General features: G+C 49.4%; 2 protein-coding genes across 11 annotated transcripts; one reads left to right on the forward strand and one right to left on the reverse strand.

Moving 5' to 3' along the window:
• Nucleotides 1-942: 942 nt before the first annotated feature.
• HNRNPH1 (heterogeneous nuclear ribonucleoprotein H1) lies at nt 943-18,524 on the reverse strand. Of its 10 annotated transcripts, none has more exons than XM_040602695.1 (15): nt 18,421-18,524; nt 17,723-17,833; nt 10,072-10,131; nt 8,960-9,097; nt 7,934-8,089; nt 7,590-7,733; nt 5,965-6,103; nt 4,774-4,952; nt 4,480-4,551; nt 4,267-4,400; nt 3,967-4,102; nt 3,711-3,794; nt 3,526-3,576; nt 2,309-2,401; nt 943-1,729 (listed from the first exon to the last, which is right to left on the reverse strand). In XM_040602695.1, exons 2-15 carry the CDS (start codon nt 17,769-17,771, stop codon nt 1,605-1,607), a joined length of 1,560 nt encoding a protein of 519 aa, XP_040458629.1. In that variant the 5' UTR covers nt 17,772-17,833; nt 18,421-18,524; the 3' UTR covers nt 943-1,604. The 10 variants fall into 10 exon arrangements, with proteins under 10 accessions (XP_040458629.1, XP_040458630.1, XP_040458635.1 ...); XM_040602696.1 differs by having other exon boundaries at nt 18,411-18,521; XM_040602701.1 differs by lacking the exon at nt 18,421-18,524 and having other exon boundaries at nt 943-1,832; nt 17,723-18,009.
• LOC121092182 (deoxycytidine kinase 2) lies at nt 10,158-17,077 on the forward strand. The gene is made up of 7 exons (XM_040602706.1): nt 10,158-11,141; nt 11,825-11,940; nt 12,359-12,552; nt 12,814-12,961; nt 13,466-13,581; nt 15,156-15,255; nt 16,777-17,077. Exons 1-7 carry the CDS (start codon nt 11,042-11,044, stop codon nt 16,798-16,800), a joined length of 798 nt encoding a protein of 265 aa, XP_040458640.1. The 5' UTR covers nt 10,158-11,041; the 3' UTR covers nt 16,801-17,077.
• Nucleotides 18,525-18,732: the final 208 nt, after the last annotated feature.

Consider the following 18,732-nt stretch of genomic DNA (forward strand, 5'->3'; position numbering starts at 1 on the left):
GGCTAAACTAGAGATGCCAAAATGCACCTGGAGTAACTGACCAACGTGTGTGTTGCACCAGGCTTTTCAGGGAAGGTGCCAGGTGCAGCCAGTGCTCTGCAGGAGTAACTGCTGCTGCACAGCACAATGTCTGCTGTGACTGCCCTGCAGCCAGCACTGGCCTCTGCCCTCTTCCTGGTGCAGCTGCTTTGAGGCTGGGCCAGGCCTGTTCTGCACCAGTTTGTGATACACTGTGGTGTGTCAGGCTACAAGCAGTCATGTTACACCAGTAGTAACAGCAGTGAAGGCAGCACAGCCTGCAACAGCGCCTGCTCTGCTGGGTGAGCAGCAAAGGGCTCCCCAGCCACACGAGCTGGTGACTGCACAGCCCATTTCTCAGCAAAGGCTTCACCTGGAACAGGACAAAGCCTGCAGCATCACTGCTCCCTGCAGCTCCAGCAGGAACCCAGCAGGTGGACTGGGACTCGCTGCACCCTTTATAGGTGGGACTTTAACACTTATAGCTCCACTGCTACAGAAGACGGTGGGGTTTTCTTCACCATGGAAGAGTTAATTAGAAAAGGCAAACAGATTGTCCCTGGCAAATGCCCAGAAGCAGATTCCCCATAGTTCCAGGGGCCGTTCCAGCGCTCAGCAGCTGTAACTGAGCTGCTTATAAAACCACATCTTTCAGCACAATGTTTGACAAGCTGAATTTATTGAAACACTGTTGCGGCGCTGAGCTGACGCAGCACTACAAGGACGCACAGAACACGCTGCAGCCCTAGGCCAACACATGCCACTGGTGCTGCTGCTCCCCACATGTCCCCCACAACCCCCAGGGGCAGCTTTCAGGTGACACACTCACAGTACCCATGGCAGATGCACCCTAACAGGGTCACCCATGCCACAGGAGCACAGCAGCACTACTGCAGGCGGTACTGGAGATCAAGAAGAAATGAGTTCCAGTTTTTAAAAGGAAGATTTATTTAACAAGTTTCACTTAGCGCAATACACCTAAAAAGGAAATCACAATACAATGAAAGATTAAATCAAGGCCTCAGAATTTTATACGAACACCAAGACCAAAATCCTAAAGTAGCCATATTGCATCTCAACATGTTTCCCCCATTAACTTAAAAAAAAAAAAGCTTTAACATGCCTTACAGGATATTAAAAGAAATAAACTAGAACTAACATGCCAAATGTTCACTTAATTTCAGACACAGCTCCTATATTGTCTCTTTACAAAAAAGCATGTCTCTTTCAACATGTATTCAAAACAGTGTTGGATGTAATATGGTATAAGAGCAACATTTAACGTAATTCAAACAGCTTTAACCTAAATACGCTTACTGCTTAAATACACTCCTACAACAAAACTAACTTGAGAAACGCTCAAAATTGTTTAACAGTTATAGTCTTTACTCAACTTGGTTATTACATCCTAGATGAATGTTCATTTCTGTATGTTCAAAAATACTGAACCTGAAAGGTTTTAAAATAACAATCCTGAATTCACTTACAGTAAAGCATAAATCACAAGCTCGTATTGCAAAACTGTTAAACTTAGTTTTTTGTTTTTTTGTTTTTTAAAAAAGATGTGACCAAAAGTCAGCGATTGGTTACATTCCCCAGCCACCACTCATGTTGGACATGTTCGACATGCCGCCCATGCCGTTCACTCCCATGGACGCGCGGTTCCCGCTGCTGTAGTAGCTGCTGTTCATGGCGCCCTGGCTCCCGGGGTCTGGGGGGGAAACCGACAGCAGGTTCACAGCTGGTTCAGGCCGATTCGTAGCATCCTTCCCCCAACGCCTGTCCTTGCTGGGCCACCTCGTAAATACCGTCTACTGTGCCCAGTGCTGCAAAGTGTCAGTTTACAGCTCCATACCCAGAAAGTTTATTGCTTGTTCAATGAAAGAGCCAGCTCTGCCCTGCCCCCCTTCTGCATTCAGTGCTATCACCGCTCTGCCAAGCCAAGTGCACCCGGCCTCCCACATACCCTCCCCCCCCCCCCTTCCATACAGCATTTAAACTGCATTGCTCTCCAGCTTCCATACTAAGCAAAAAAAGCGATCCGAGTTAACAGAAGCCTGGCGACCGGCGTTTCCTACCCCTTTCAGAATAGTTTCCCACATTTACCCCCAGCTCCAAGTGCCTGCTTTAAAGTCTATTCCCCTTCCAGCTCTCCGTTAGTTCTAAAATTCCCCAACAGCCACATCTCTAACGCTCAGGGCCTGTGCTGCCCAGTCTGTAGCACGACCCTTCAACACCAGTAAACATGCTGCACTTGGCCCAGCTAAAACCAGTAAAGGAATGCTCTTACCATAGCCACTCATGCTGCTTTGACCACCATATCCTCCTCCATAACCCCCGCTCAACTGCTGGTTAGCTGGACCACCATAACTGGATTGGCTTCCTTTTAAGTTAAGGATAAAGATGTTAAGAGCTCACCTGTCAACATCTGCTCGTTATCAACACCCCCACCCCTCACATGACTAACAGTCCCGCGCCCTGGCACTGGCTCACTCGCTCACCTAGGGAGCTTGAAGTATACAGGGAAGCAAGCTCCACAAAGCGGTCAGGGTTCTAAAGACATCCCTGCCACCAAACAGCGACAAGAACATGAAGAATTACAGCAAGTTCTTGTGACTCACTTTCTGTCAGGGTTTTTACTTTTGCAGTTTCTGTGGACTACACGCGGCAGGATCAACCTGCTGTTATTAGAACATACACCCCACGGGAGACTCGGGCTTGGTGGTAAGAGACCCCACACGGGCCCGCTGCCCACGAGGAGTGCGTGACTCGTTATGGGAGTCCCTCACTGGTGCCCAGTCCTGACACACTCACTCCTGTTCCAGACTGGTTGTGCAGCACAGCAGTGCCGTGGCTCGCCATACAGGAGACCTCTACTTAAGCTTACTAACTACTGCTCTTCACCTCAACTTGACTGTACTCCCAACAAAACTGGTCTGTAGTTAAAAGTATCAGCATTAGACATCAAACATTTTATCATCAAAATGCTATAAAAACAGTAGTGTATCTGCACACACCCCCACCCCACCACCCTCGAGAAACAAGCCCCCCCCACACCCCCTCCCCCCCAAAAAAAACAACCACCACCTTAATCTCCAAAGAGCCAGACAAGCCAGGTATCAAGAAGTGTATCTGCTTTATAGACACAGTAGTGGCAGACATTCAGAAATGTGCTGCAAACACATTTTAGATTTTCAAGCAGTTTTCAAGTTTGCTAGAGCAACTCTTTCTCCAAATTCCAAGCAAGATTATTCCCTTGCCACCAAGGCCAGGTCACATGCCACAGATACACCCTCCATCACCAGACCATGTTCTGATCTCAAAAAAAAAAAAAAACCCAGAAGGGAGCAGGGGGAAGGAGAACAAAAGGACAGGCATCTCCCACTTCACGCTCGCACCTCCACCACACTCCCAGGAGCCACTCACCCCACCACGCGCACCACATTCAGCACCACAGTTTATTCAACCTATTAACTGTTTGAATGTATTCCCAAAAGGTTTATATACCTGGCAATGTGCTAGTGTTCCAATCTTGGACTACCCCTTCCGATTCCTTGACTGTGTGATTAAGACAGAATGTTGGATTTCAGTTTTTATGCCAGGCATAGAATAAGCAGGAGCTGCATAAAATTAGCCAGCTTCGTTAAATATCAAGTGCTTGTTTAAAAGTGCATTAGACTGTTTACACATACCCATTGCTCCCATCATTTGACTGCCATAGGCACCACCACTTCCTCCTGCTGTAGAATTCAGGAAGAGTTCTACATATCTGTGTTCTGGAAGAAGAAAATTTTGCCATGAGAGCATTTCACACCAAACCCACAACAGCCCATCTCACTGCGAGCACAGCTGCAATAAAACCCTCAGCATTCCAGTTACAGTAGATGTAGCACGCTACACAGTGCTGTATTTTCCCTAAAGCCATGTATTCACAACAGTCATACTTACGCATATTTGCTTTGTCTTTGGACATAGCAGCCACTGCATCCTCATGAGTAGCAAATTCAACATCTGCCTCTCCAGTTACTCTGCCATCTGGTCCAATTTCGATGTGTACTCTTACAGGGTTCAGAGGTGAGAAGAACTACACATGGAACAGTCACACAGATTAAAACGCACCAATGCAACAGTTCAGTTTTACAGCAAGCCATTTTCTCTACGGGAACACTCGTCAGCAGTTGACATGTCCAATAATGATCACAGACTCTTAAAGCCATGCACTTAGGAGGAAGCAGATTTGGAACTCACGTTATAGATGTCATTCTCCGTAGCTCTGTAAGGCAGACCCCTCATGTGGACGCAGTGGCCAGTCGTGCTCTGGAAGGTGGATCCCCCGTCGCCGTATCTGTGGTCCGACATTCCTGCAGAGAAAAGAGTCCATTCTAGGTCTTTCAGATGTATTTTAGTTTCTTTTGAGATGTATTGTAAGTTCAGTTACTATTCCTATTAGAGAAATCTTACCTCTTCCAAATCTATCAGAACCAAAACCATAGCCATCATTATACCCATTGTAGTCATCATAACCTCCATAACCTATAAATAGATTGGACAACATGTTCATTTCAACTACAGAAATATCCAAATATACACAAACACACTGCAGACAACCAGTAACCACAAAGCCTCACTTCTTCCAGAAGCAATAAAGCCAAGGACACATACAAACCAGGAGTTACAAAGCAGGGAAGACACTACCATGTCCAAGTGTTGCTGCTTCTCAGATGAGCAGCTCCCTCTTGGACTTCGTATACTTACCTCCTCCATAGGCTCCACGCCTCATTCTTTCCAAGCTACTTCCTCTACCAAGACTGTTATATCCCCGCGTAAGACCGGGTCTGTCGTAAGGACCGGGTCTCTGCATTGCCAGCAGCTTGCGTGGAGGGTCGTAGTGAGTGCGCACTTCCGCTCGACTACTCTTGAAGATCTCAATGTACCTAGAAGTGTTTCCACAGAGAGAAGTCAGTCTTTAATTCCTTCCACAAGGACCTCACAACTTCACATTAAAACAAGCCATTTAGTCATAGCCTTGAAACTGGCAGTGTATTTTAAGCCAGGTTTCTTTACGTTATGTATAGGCAATGACATACTATTATAAGCACTACATTACTTTCAAATCAGTGTATTTTCAAGAAATCACAATTACTGAAGGGTTTACATGCTCCTCATACTTCTTAGTATCCCAGCCTTAAGGGTGGGGGAGCAATATTGATTTCCCCACCCTCCTCCCCCCAATTTAAAGTGTTAGTCAAAAAAAAAAAAAAAAATAGGAGGGACTGACGTCCGCTCAACTCAGCACTGTTTTGCTCATGTGGCAATGTAAACAGAGGGTTAAAATTCCAGCCTCCACCAGGATTTTAACCCGTCAGGACGCTACAAAAAGCTCTGCATGTGCTAGTGAACCCAGCCTATGCTTCAGTGATTCAGCGTAGGCAAAAAAGTGCATGCTTCAATGAAAAATAGTCACAAGTAAAATAGAATATAAAAACCCTTTGTGACAATTTCTTGAAAGCTATGCTTATTACGTTGAAGATTAATACAGTAAGTAAATTTGTTACATTTCAACTTATAAAACAAGTTTAGAAAGTATCACATTTTCTTATGGTAGTAAAAGTACTGTGCATGTCTTTAGAGCTAAAGGCATAATTGGTGCTATTTGAGAAGTTAAAGCCATAGTCTCTCAACTTTGTTGCTTTCAAGCTATCAGTTTTGCTCACCTCCGTCATCACCCAGCTTCCAAAGCACAACTTAAGCTTAGCCCAATTTTGTCTTTTGGTTTTGGTAGATTCAAACAGTCTGTGCCATGCACACATTAGCAATACCATTACTTATCACCAAGTTAGAGACCAAGTATTTCTATTTGGACATTAACACTTTCAGAAGAGAGAATATGGATTTAATTGTTTACCATAAGAAAAGTGACATAGCCAACCAACCATCCATCCCCACCTGTGCCCTATTCTTTCCTTGTGTTTCTTTAGAGCCTTTTCAGCTATTTCCTGTGAAGCAAACTGCACGAAGGCCTCCCCCGTACTCCTCCCCTGGAAGTCCACCGGCAATGTTATCCCATTTGGCACGATTTCCAACCCTTCAACCCAAGGACAAATAACCCCAGTAGGGGGGCAATATTAACATCACAAGCCCAGTCATGAGTTTTTCTTATAGCTTTAAATACACCAGAATTTTAACACTTGTAAGTGAATGGTATGTTGATTCTAGAACACTAGAAGAAAAAGCATGTCAACAAAGAGATCCACGATCACATACCATTCAGTTTACATTCTTAACCCACCCTGCAGAGCTCAGAAACACTCTGAGTGTCAGGGACGACTCCTCAGATAAGGCATCTAATGCAGGGTGTGTTAAGAAGTTCATATATTATTACAAACCTCTTCAATTCTGTGAAAGTATTTAAGACGAACTTTTTAAGATAACTTAAAACACAGCAAGTTAAACAGCTTTATATATAACAATTATTTTTACTAGAAGTCACTCAGGTAAAATAATTAGTCTTATGCAAACATCAAGTTTCAGCATTAATTTTTTTATCTTTAGGAGTGCTTAATTAAAAAAAAACCATGAAGTAACTTCAAAAGTATTAGCTTCCAAACAGAAGAGACACATTTTGTATATTAAGCACATTAACAGTTTTTTAAAGCTTGAATTACTTAACCACGTGAGAAACAACTTAAAAATGCACATGCTTAGGAATTGCTCTTGTTCACAATTATTACTGATTCAGAAAACCAAAAACAAGTTCTGAAGTTGTAAAATCTGAGTATTTCCACTGTATTTTAAACCAAGACAGTAAGCTCAATCATATCTTGTTATAGCAAAACATTCTAGCTGATTTTAACACTCACATTTAGAAATCTACTACTTTGAAAATACTAACAAGTTAAATCTTAGATAAATCAACAGATTTCATTCTTAGGCATTTATAATAGTATTCCAGTTCCTAAAACATACAACAGCTGCAAAAAAGTGAAAATTAGTCAATACAAGACATTATCTCTTCATCTCTAAAAAACTTAAGCTAAACATCAAGGGGCATTTTCCCCCCTAGGAAGTGTACGAGGGAAAAACTGTAACTTGGCTAGAGCTCAGCAGGTTGTGTTTTTCTGGAATCTTATTCAATACTAACTCTACATTTGTAAGAAACTGCAGGTACAACGCACGCCCTTCCTCAGATCCTGCTTCTTGCACTGAACCCAGAAGTTAAGGAGTGTTCAACATCCTTCACTGAACACCGTGAACCAGCTGAGACTGCGGGTGGAAATATCCTCCCAGCTGAAATGTTCGCTTTAATTTAGAAAGCAAGACACTTATTTTCTGCTGTCCTCACTTGGAACAGTATGCCCCACTAAGTATAAATTAGAGCAGCTTTAAGAAGTTCTCTGTCATTTAACAAACAAGTACTTCAGGAATTGATCCCAGGTAACTAATGAAGAATCGCTTATTTACTGTTAATATCCATCAGTATCCTGTTGGAAGTACTACTGGGCAATCCGTGGTTGTTTGGGTTTTTCAGCATAGACCAATAGTGCTATAACTACTACTTTTATCCCACATACCTGAAAAAAACTGTACAATTTCTTCTTTACTACAGCCAAATGGGAGTCCTCTAAGACGTACAAAACCATCATTAGCCGTATCAGGGCTGTTGGGACCAGTATGCTTCAGAACCCAATCCATTTCAACGTTGTTTGACTTGAAAACTGTAAAAGGCACTTAGAATTAATGCATTCTGGAATATCTAAGTTTTAAAAGTCATTTGCCTTGAAACTAGCCAACTTATGATACACAAACGAGTCCATTTGTCCTTTCACATGCATTTTAAAGAGACAGAAAAACAATTAACCAAAAACCCATCAAGCACAAACACATTTAATCAGCTACTAGACCAACTGAGTCAAACCTTCAACATATCTGTGTCCCATTGTTTCTCTGTCTTTTTTCAGTGCCAATTTCACATCCTCCTCAGATTCGAGTTCAGCAAATGCTTCTCCACTTGGTCTTCCCTCTCTGGTGTAGATGAAACGGATACCCAAAGCCCCGTTTAGAATTTTACAATCTGAAAATGAAACAGGAATGCCAGAATTAATTTCATTATTACAGGAACACTGTGCCTTTAAAAGGAGACAACTAACAACAACTATCAAAGCTATACCAAGAAGACAAAACCGGCAGTATTCTTGTGTTTAACTTTTCTAGTGACCAATAAACTAAGGGACTGAATAACTTACCCTTCTGTGGAGTCTGAAGGTTAGAAAAAACATTAAAGATAAATGCAAATTAGCTATCCATTTTCAAAGCTTTGCTGCCTCAAGTAGAGTTGAACATGCGATCTGCTTTTGACTGTAACCAATTCCAGACTTCCTCATCAGCATGAAGCTAAATAAGTAGTAGTAACAACCAGTCTAAGCTTAACTAACTAAATCCCAGCCAAGCTCAGTACCCCAAACTCCTGAGGCAGTTTTAAAATCTCCAGGCACTGAAGAAAGAATGTTAACTATCACCATTTATTCCTGCAGGATGCTAATAATTTGGGGGAAGTATGCAACACGCTAGACATTTAACAGAAGGAGCCTATTAGGACAACCCCAAGGACTAAATTTATTTCAACCTGAAGTAAGAATTGTGAAGTTTCTTTATAACAGAAGCTTTTCTTTTCTGGCTCCTCAAGAAGCCATAGCAGTTGTGGCTATACCAGCAACCTGCAGGTCAAGCTCCTTTCTGCCTAGCTCCTGCTAGCGACAGCATAGCTTTCCATACCAGGTCCCAACTGTGGCACTTGTTGCACTAGAAACTTCGCTAGCTACTGAAGCACCTCAGATGCTTTCTGGAACCACTCCCACTGCCAGAGCATGCCCAGGAGGAACCCAGACCCAAACAGCCCGGCCCCCTCTCCCAGGCTCCTATCCCCCCTCCCCGTTCTGCTTACCTGAAAAGAACCTCTGCACCTCCTCCGTGGAGCAGGACCAAGGCAGCCCCCTGACCTTCACCACATATCCCTCGCTGCTCTCTGTGTTGAGCATCACGTTGGGGGTGAGGCTCGGCTCCGTCTCGGCTTCTGTGGTTGCTGGACAAGACCAGAAGAGGCCCTTTGAGACGCTACCCAGCACGGCCGCCACCCGCACCCCCTCAGAGCGCCCGGCGGCCCCCCTGGCCTGCGCCCACCCGCCCCCGAGCCTCCTCTACCTCGGACCGCGGCCCGCCTCACACACACGGAGCCGCTCCCGCCCGGCGCACGCCTGCCCGCCCCCGGCCCGCGCCCAGCCCCCGTCCCCGCACGCACACATGGTGGGGCTCCGCGGTGGTTCTAGGGCTCCGAGCCTGATCCGCTGTCCGGAGAGCGCCTAGTCCCAGTCAGGCGGCAGCGAGCGGGCGAGCCTGTGGCGAGAGCGCGCTAGGAAATGGCGGCGGGTACTCCCGCTTCCGCTGGGCCGGGCCTTCCGCCGCACAAAGAACCCCGGCCCCAGCCACCGCCCTGCAGGGCCCGCCGCCGCGCAGTTCCCCGCCGCCGCGCACAGCGCCCGCGGCCAGCAGGAGAGCGGCCGCCGAGGAGCCCGCCTGCCCGCCGGCTGCCGAGAGGGGCTGCGGCGTGGCCGAGAGCGGGGCGGGGCGCATGCGCGGCCACCCCGCGGGCTCCCGCCGCGCCCCCGCGAGGCCCACCTGCGCATGCCCCGCAGCGCTCCGCCGCCCCCGCCCGCGCCGCTCCCGCCGGGGTGCGCATGCGTCCTGCCTACTCTGCGTCCTGCCGCCCCCCCGCCCGCTGCTGCGCATGCGTCGCCTGCCTACCCCTCCGAACAAAGCCGCGGCGCCGGCTCCCGCGCACGGCGCGGGACGGGCCTGCGCGCATGCGCCTCTCAGCGCCGCACTGCGCATGCCCCGGAGGCCGCACGCGGCTCCCCCCTCCCCTCCTCCCGCCGGTGCCCGCGGGGGGGCCGGTGCCCGCCACCGACGCTTGCCCCCCCCCCGCACCAGCACGCCACGCGTTGCACGGAGAGCGAGGAGTCTGGCTGCACAGAGAGGTGTGTGGGAACTAGCACTTACCAGCTTCAAATGCTGACGCTACCCCACGTGAAACAATCTGCTCGCTTCGGTCACTGAAGCCTGGTGTGTTTGTAGGAGATGGGGAAAGAAGAGACACGGGTCACAATTATCATAAAAGAAAGGAAAATATAACTCCCTCCCATCTCCTCCAAACACACCAGACCTAACTAGATTTCACCCTGCATCTCATTATTTTAGAGGCAACAGGAGGTTACAGGAGTAACTACAGTAGCAAGACCTCAGAGAGCTGCACCCGTAAAGCGCTGAACTACCATCTAAGAATCCTCCATCCCCTTCTTCATCCCCGAGAAGGACAAGCAGTTCATGTCTCAACTTGCCCACGCAGGTGGTAGAGAACCCACAGCAGGAGTCGAGCAGACTGTAAAGCCCCAGGCATGCCAACGCTGGCCCAGGAACTCGGGAGCCGGGAAACAGCGCTGCCCAGAGCGGTAGCGAACCCGTCAGCCATGCGCGTTTTCTTTCCAAATACCAAACCTAAACGACAGCCCTAGGCTGAGCCATTTCGCTGACTGCAAAACTACGTGGCCTCAACTCTTGTATAACTATGCAAAATGCTTTGTGTAACAGGTACCAATCTGCGCCACTGTAACAACCATCTTCCCCCAAAGCCACAGGTTTGGGGGAAAAATGGATACTCTCAAGTTTATGCCTGTTATCAAGCAATACGGAGAACCGGTTTACGTTAATGCAAATGAAATCGGTAAATGGAACCGTTTGACGGCAACTTCCTCAACAAAGCAGCTCCGCACGATTTCACTCGCCAAGGACCCATTTTGAAAGCCTCTGCAGGCAGGAGCCGGGCCGAGCGGCCCGCAGCCCCCCGCGGCGGGGAGGAGCGGCGCCCCCGCCTCCTCCGGGCAGTGGGAGCGGCCATCCCGCCCCCCGGCTGGCGGGAGCTTTAAAGTGAGCGGGAGCAGCCGGAGCTCCGTGCTCCCGCTCAGGCGCCGCCATGTCCACCCCGGCCAAGCGGCACTGCCGCAGCCCCACCGGCTCCCTCGACTTCAGCTTCCAGAAGCGCCTCAAGAAGATTTCCATCGAAGGGAACATCGGTGAGCGCGGCAGCGGGGGAAGGAGGGAGGAGGCCGGGGCCCCGGGAGAGCGGCACGGAGGGCGCTCCGGGTGCGGGACGGCCCGCCCAGCCCCGCAGGATGGCGGGGGCACCTCGGCGAGGGAGCGGCGGGGCCGCCGGGCCGAAACCCAGAAATAGGCGCCATGGAGGGGGAGGGGAGCCCCGCCGCCCCCGCCCGCGTTACAGGCCGCGGGGCCGCCGACCGTGGCTAACCGCCGCCCGGGTGGGCTCGGAGGGGACAGCCGTGCTCTGCGGGCGGGCTCCGCCGACCACCCCTTCGCCTGCCGCGGGATGTGCGCGCGCTCAGCGCTCGAGTCTCGGGGCCGCGCCCCCGCTCGAGCCCGCCGGCGCCAACCCGCCCGCCCTGCGCATGCGCGGCCGCTCTGCCCGGCGCGCCCGGCCGCCCGCTCCTAAAATGGAGGCGCAGGCTCGGCCGGCGGCGCGGCCCTTATCGCCCGCCCGCGGCCCTCTGGCGCCGCAGATTACGGCCGCTTTCGCGGAAGGTGCCGCAACACGGGGCAGGCGGCCCCGGCCCAGCTCCGAGCGCCCCGAAGCGCGCCCGGGTGCGGTGCGCGCAGCGCCGCCACAGAGCCCGGCGGTGCCGCCCTGCGGGTGAGGCCCGTCTCGCCTGCACCCCCCGCCAGCTTCTCGCATCTTCCGCAGCTGCGGGGAAGTCAACGTTTGTCAGGCTGCTGGAGAAACACAGCGACGAGTGGGAGGTCATCCCTGAACCCATCGCCAAGTGGTGCAACGTCCAAACAGCCGACAACGAGTACGAGGTAGGCGTGCTGGATTTGGGAAGCTTGGAGGGAGAGATGGGTCACCGGAGAAACTGCTGTGACCCACCAGGGAGCTGTGCCAAAACTCAGCTGTACTTAGCCTGGAGCATCCCAGAGCCGTCCCCACTATGGTACCAGTTGGGCAGGCGCTCAGCAATGGTGAAGGCTACTCAGGAAGGCGCTATTGAATGCAGCCTCCCAATAACCCCCCTACTCTACAAAAATCACGTTGAAGTCTGAAACTCTGTGAATGCTCTATTCAAGACTACTATCAGCTGAGAAGCAAATGTTTATTCCTATCCCTAAGCATTTTCAAAAAAAAAAGCCCATGAATTCTTACTTCAATATACCAGAACTCTAGATTAAGGAATAAAGTCCTGCAAATATGCTAGTATTAACTTTCTCTCTTCTCCTCTAGGAGCTTTCAACATCTCAGAAGAACGGAGGAAATCTACTTAAAATGCTGTATGATAAACCCACAAGATGGGCTTACACATTTCAGACTTACGCTTGCTTGAGCAGAGTAAGAGCGCAATTAAAACCCATCTCAGCCAAGCTACATGAAGCAGAACATCCAGTGCAATTTTTTGAAAGATCTGTGTACAGTGACAGGTAATTAACTCTCAACACAACAAGAGTTCAGATTTAACAACACCAGGTCTTTATGCTCAAAGACACACAGCTGGGGAAACACTTGATACTAAACTAGTACCTGCAAGGAGCAGGTTTGGTTCAGCAGGTGAGAGAGCAGGGTGGTATTAAGAAAGTAAGAGCAGGCAGCCATTTTTTCCAGTATCACAATTCTGACTCAAGAGAAATGTTTTAGTAGTTCACTTTGGTCATTCCTGGCATGACTGATGTCTTTCATTGCAGATACGTATTTGCTTCTAACCTGTTTGAGTCTGGAAACATTAATGAAACAGAGTGGACAATTTATCAGGACTGGCACATGTGGCTTTTGAATCAGTTTGAATCAGACCTAGAACTGGATGGCATGATCTACCTAAGAACCACACCTCAGGTACGTTCACTAAAGATGAAAATGTTTCAGCCCCAATTTCAGTTTCCAGGAGTTTAAGAGGGTACAAGAACTTAATTACAATACTTTCATGACTTAACACGGATTTAGCTCCCACCATCCCAAGCGTAATGGGAAGCCTGTCAAATTCAGGTTTCAGAGACAGAATTAAAAACCCTCCCTTCTGAGCTACTATTTTGATGTCAGCAAACGCTAGTTGCTGGCATCCACCGCTCTCAGGAAGGATGCAAGACTGAAAAGACTTCTGAATCAGGTTTGACTTCCCAAACTAAAGATATTTTAATTTTAGCTAAAAGTGGCTCATGTTTTTTTAAATGAGTTAAGTCTAGAATAACTTATTTATGTTCAGCCAAGCATTTAAAATTAATGCTCACTAATGTCTAGCATTAGTCCTTCCAATTTAAGGACTACTTGATCTGTTTAGCTGATTTAGCCTTGTGATTAATGTCCAGACTTGTGTGTGCCTTTTTTCCACCCCCACCTCAGAAATGCAAGGAAAGGCTACAGATGAGGGGAAGAGAAGAGGAACAAGGAATTGAACTTGAGTATTTGGAAAACCTCCACAATAAACATGAAGCCTGGCTTTATGAAAGGACTATGAGGTATGAACCCATTTTCTGCAGATGAGTTTCACCTTACCTCCAGGAGGCAAGCCTCTTTCCTACCTTATGTTAAAGTTCCTTAGGGATAAATATAAGGTTTAAGTCTAGCATCACTGAGGCACAGTTGTGGATAGACCCACCGCTCCAGGTTCCTTGGCACAGAGTCTATTAGATTCTATGTAGAGGGAAGGTCATCTCTTGGCAGGGAAGTAAAAATTGCCAAGAGATGGAATTTCAAATTTAAAGCCTTTGTTAAGCATTAGCTTCAACTAGAAAGCTATGTAGCTCCCAACTCTAGAAAGGATGTCAATGTTGTTAACTGGAAGTACACAGGACAATAGGACACAGCTGAAATGGTGTTCAGTGGCAGATCACACAAGTTACCTGCCAAGCAGCTTCCAGTGCCAATGCAAGGAAGGGCAAGGTCCCAACTACCTTTACACTGGTATGACTGTATTTCAACAAGGTTTAAATATTAATCCTAGCTTCAAAATAAACAATAATTCAGAAAGGCTTTTGGCAGGCACTGCTAACATACAAGAAATCCAGTTAGCAACTAAGTAAGCTTTGCATACCTTCCCCCCAACTTTCTTACTGACATTACTAGCTTACTCCCACCTAAGGAATCTCTAGGTAGAAAAGCAAGACTTTGAATTTTCCCCTAGAGGAGCCTGAAACACTCTGCCGGAATGGGAAGCATAACAATTCCAGGAAAAAGTACATTATCAGTCACATCTACTTTCTCAAGTTTCACATAGGATGGCCCAAACACTTCAGGGAGACAAAAAGGCACTGCAGATTGTGGCATTTTGGGAGTGTTTACACTGTGTACTCATTCCAAACTTGTGAGCAAGCATTTCCTCTATTTTTCATAGAAACACACTTAAGTTTGCAAACAAGTTAAAGTGTTGTTCAGCACACTTTCAACACTGTAGAAATGCTTTCACACACAGGAAGGGAGGCTTAACTACTGCTTTAAGAGAACAATACATCAAATTTCACAACTACTTCTCCCATCTGCTCCTAATCTGTAGCCAAAATGGCCTTGCTTATCTCGGAGCCATTTTAAATGGCAGTCTTATAACCTGTTAAAGAGGTCATCCCCATGAAAGGAAGCTTTAAAACTGCATCTTAGTAAATGGATTAGCAGTTAACTACAAGGGGGTGGGAGAGCCACCCAGCAAGTGATATTTAAACTAAAAATACTCCCTTTCATCAAAGTCACATTCCTGACAAAATGATTCCATACTAAAAAGAATTAAGAAAATAAGCCTAAACTATCTTCCCCCCCCTCCTACTTGTACAATAAAAATACATATTAAAAGGCCAGATTTGTAAAATATACGTAAGTTATGGTGATACAATGTTGACTGTGTTATACAAGAGCAATTAAGGACAGACTTGGGTTTTACACTTAAAGTCGGGGGCATCACCATTAGCATCTCGGGTGCATGTGGCAATCTGAGTAAGGCTGCACTCTTAGGGTGACTTGGAAAGCAACTGAAGAGCTGGACTGTTTTCATACACAGTGGCTTATATTGTTTTTACTAGCATTATGCTCTTCCATTTAACAGAGTTGATTTTGAGAACCTTAAAGAAATTCCCATCCTAGTTTTGGATGTTGATGAAGATTTTAAGAATGATAAGATTAAACAGGAGTATTTGATTGACCAGGTAAGTATTATGTATTTCCTCATATCTGCTCTTCTGCAGTAACAGCAGTAAGTTATCAATTTACATTCTTAAAATTCATGAAGTGCTTGTTTGGGGTCAGGTAGAATCAGCCTCCTTCATAGGCTTAGTAAGTTACATGGCTGCAGAAAATGCTTTTTGTTTTCCTTAGAAAAAAGTAACTTAACCCCACCCCCTTAGCCTCATAATTCAAGGGAAAATTGGGTGTTTTTAAAGAAAGAGGAGGAATTGTGGGGGATGCAAGTACACAGCAACTGGAGTAGTGAGTCTACTCTGCCAATTGTGTGCTGCCATACAGTTCATTAAGTAGTTCACAGAATGATACTGTCCAATTTATGTCAGCCATGATGTCCTTAAACTCCTGCAGTCAGGTTAGCTATTTATGCTCCCTTGCATTCTAGGCTCTTCCTGGACAAAGCACAACACATCTGACAAACGTAGAGGGTGACTAAAGCTTGTACACAGTTCTAAATGCATTAAGTGACACTTTAGAGTTGGGAGGGAAAGTCAACAGCCATTTGAGGAAAGAAGGTGATAACAGGTCACTTGAGTCAAAATGATGTTTGCCAATTCCAGCTTAAGGCAAGACTTACTCAGGAAGTAAATGCCTGAAGAAGTTTTCCTGGTAGAGCAATGTGCTGTGTGCCCAGTCCACAGGGGGGGAAAAAAAAAAAGAAGGCACAAGGGATGCATGTCTAACCTGCCAAGCAGAGCTTTAACGTTACTTATTCCACTTGCTGGGACACTTTAACCTTCTTTTCCCCCACTGCCCCAACAAGACTGCTCTTGTAAGATGGAAGTGCCCTCTTATCAAACCATATAAACCATTTTCTCCATCTCGTTCTGGGTCATGAGTTCGAGATTACTGAAGAATGACTCTTCAAGCTAAGCCTAGTTCTCCCAATTAAACAGCTCTATATAAACTGGAGGGCAGCGCGACGTTCCGTTGCGGAGGTATTGTTGTTACAGCCTCGTGGAAACCAGCTATTAACAGCTTGAGAGTTATGAACCAAGACTATGCTCATCCATGCTCTCTCATTAACTTGCCCCACTGAAAGGCCATCAGCTCTACCTCCACCAAACTCCCTTCACCACCCAGCACATGAAAAGCTCAGCTTTCAGCTCACAATAGCGGGTACAGCACCATGCTGGAAGTGCTACCAAATCTTTGGCCTGTTTTTCAGTCAGGTAATGGAGGGAAACTTGCTTTTCTTTAACAAAGCAACATTCTGTAAAGCATTCCAGAAGCTACCTTTCGTAAGTGCTTTCTATTTTTGAGTAATTAAGTTAAGTAAATTCTACCCCTAGTACAAAGTTAGAAATCATGGGTTCACAGCCATCTGCTATACTGCAAAGCATTTCAGGTCATGAATTGTATGACGAGGCAGAACAGCATTGGAGCCTGTAACAAACCATTTGTTCCCCCCCCCCCAAAAAAAGGAAAAGCCTAATGGATTTAGCTTTTGTTTTCATGCATGAAATATACGCATTTTGTTTTTACAGGTCAAGTCTTTCCTGAGTTCCTAAGAAGATGAAAATTAATTTCCATGACAACTTCCTGAAGTTCAAGAGTTAAGCTTAAAAAAATCCATGTGTTCCTAAGACAGTTTAGCTGAATGCATTACCTGTATAGCTTATTTTAAGGCAGGATTGAAGTGCAAAATATGTTTTGAGTTTGTTTGGGGTTTTTTTGCCTGCCTGACCTCCGTGTGTTTGATAGAATTTTCTGTATAGTTAAAAATGTGGCGTGTTCCGAAACGTACTGTGTATATTCTCTGCCGTTTAATAAAGGTTTTTAAGCTAATAGTGACTAACTATTAATATTAACAACGGAGGAGCGAGCCGGCTGCCCAGCAGATAGCAGGCGCTGGGCAGGGCTGTTTTGCAATAACTGGCATCGTTCACCATTTTAAGACGAGGCTGTTATGGCGTCCGGAGACCTTTACTTTCAAGTTCTGCTTTATTACGGCTGTTTGCACGGGCTTTGCGCTACGTAAGGGCGGACGTTACCGCAGCCGCAAGGGTTACACCTGGAACAAACTGCAGTTTACGCGCACCTTTGTTGACTCCCCCCCAGCAGCGCGGTACCGGCAGGGAGGGGGCGGCGCGGCCCCGGCCCCCCCCCCCCCCGATCCCCGCCCGCCCCGAGGCCGCCACGACGCACGCGGCGGGGGGGGGAGGGGAGCAGCGCACGCGGCCGAGCCGGGCCCCCGCCGTCAGGGCCACCCTGCCCGGGGCCCCGGCAGCGCGGTGTCCCCCCACACACACCGCCCACCCCCGCCAGCAGGGCGCCGAGGCGGGGGCCCGGCGGCGCCGGGACCCGGATCGGGCGGGCCTAGTCGCCCCTCCCCCACCCGCTGCGGCCCGGCCGCCCCACCCCCACCCGCTTCCCCCTCAAGACACCCGCCTCCCCCACGGGCCCCCCCCGCTCGCCGCCGCCGGGCCTTACCCAAGCCGGGGATCTCGCCCTCGGTCTCCTCGGTGTGACAAGGATCCATCTTGGCCGCGCCTTCCCCACGGGGGCCGGGAGAGCACAAAGCTGGGTGGGGGCGCTCGGGCGCTGCGCGAACGGAAACAAAAGCTCAGCGGCCGCCGCAGGGGCGCTCCAGACAAGGCGGATCGCGGCTTTTCGGTCGCTTTTTCCCCACTCCCGCAGAGGATGAGGCGCGATGAAGCTGCCGGCCTGCCCGGGCCCACCTCGCCTACTGCTCCTTCTGCGCAGCGCCCTCCGCCCCCTATAAATACCCGCCGGCCGCGCTGCGCAGCGCCCTGACGTCACGGCGCGCCCGCCCCTGCTCCTGCCCCGGCCGCCAGCCAATGGCAGCGCGACAACTTGAACCAGCCAGTCACGTCCGGCCGCCGCGGGGGGGGGGGGCAGGAGCGCGGCCGCCGTGGGGGGTCCCGCCGCGGCCGCACCGGGGGGCGCTCACCGCCCCCGCCTCGGGGCCCGGCCCGGCCTGCCCGCCCCGGCCCGGCCTCACCCCCCCCGCCCCCGGCCCGGCCTCACCCGCCCCCCGCCCTCGCCTGTTTTTCTACACCAGCCCCAAACATGGCGGCGGCTTTGTCCCTCCTCCCCCCCCACCTCCTCCCCGCCGCGCCGGTGGCGCCCCGTCCCCCGCTCGCCCCCCCCTCAGCACCCTCGCTCACGGCGGGCTGCGGCCGCGGAGCTCCGGCGGCCAGCGGGGATCGGCGGCTCCGCGCACTGCAGCAGCGCCCGCCGCCGTCAGGTGCGCCGGGCTCCGCCTCCCGCCGCCGCGGGGGGGGGGACGGGACGGACGCGGCAGGACACGGCAGGGCGTGGGCCCCCTCCCGCCGGGCGGCCTGGCCGGGCCTGCCCCGGGGAGCGGGCCGCAGGCTTTGTGCGGCGCCGCAGGCCGCACGGGGGGGGCGCGGGTCACGCTGCGCTGGCGGCCCCGAGGCGGCGGGTCAAGGAGCGAGGCGCCGCGGCGGGATGGCGGC

Source organism: Falco naumanni, chromosome 8 (genome assembly GCF_017639655.2).
Source record: "Falco naumanni isolate bFalNau1 chromosome 8, bFalNau1.pat, whole genome shotgun sequence".
Taxonomy (NCBI): Eukaryota; Metazoa; Chordata; class Aves; order Falconiformes; family Falconidae; genus Falco; species Falco naumanni.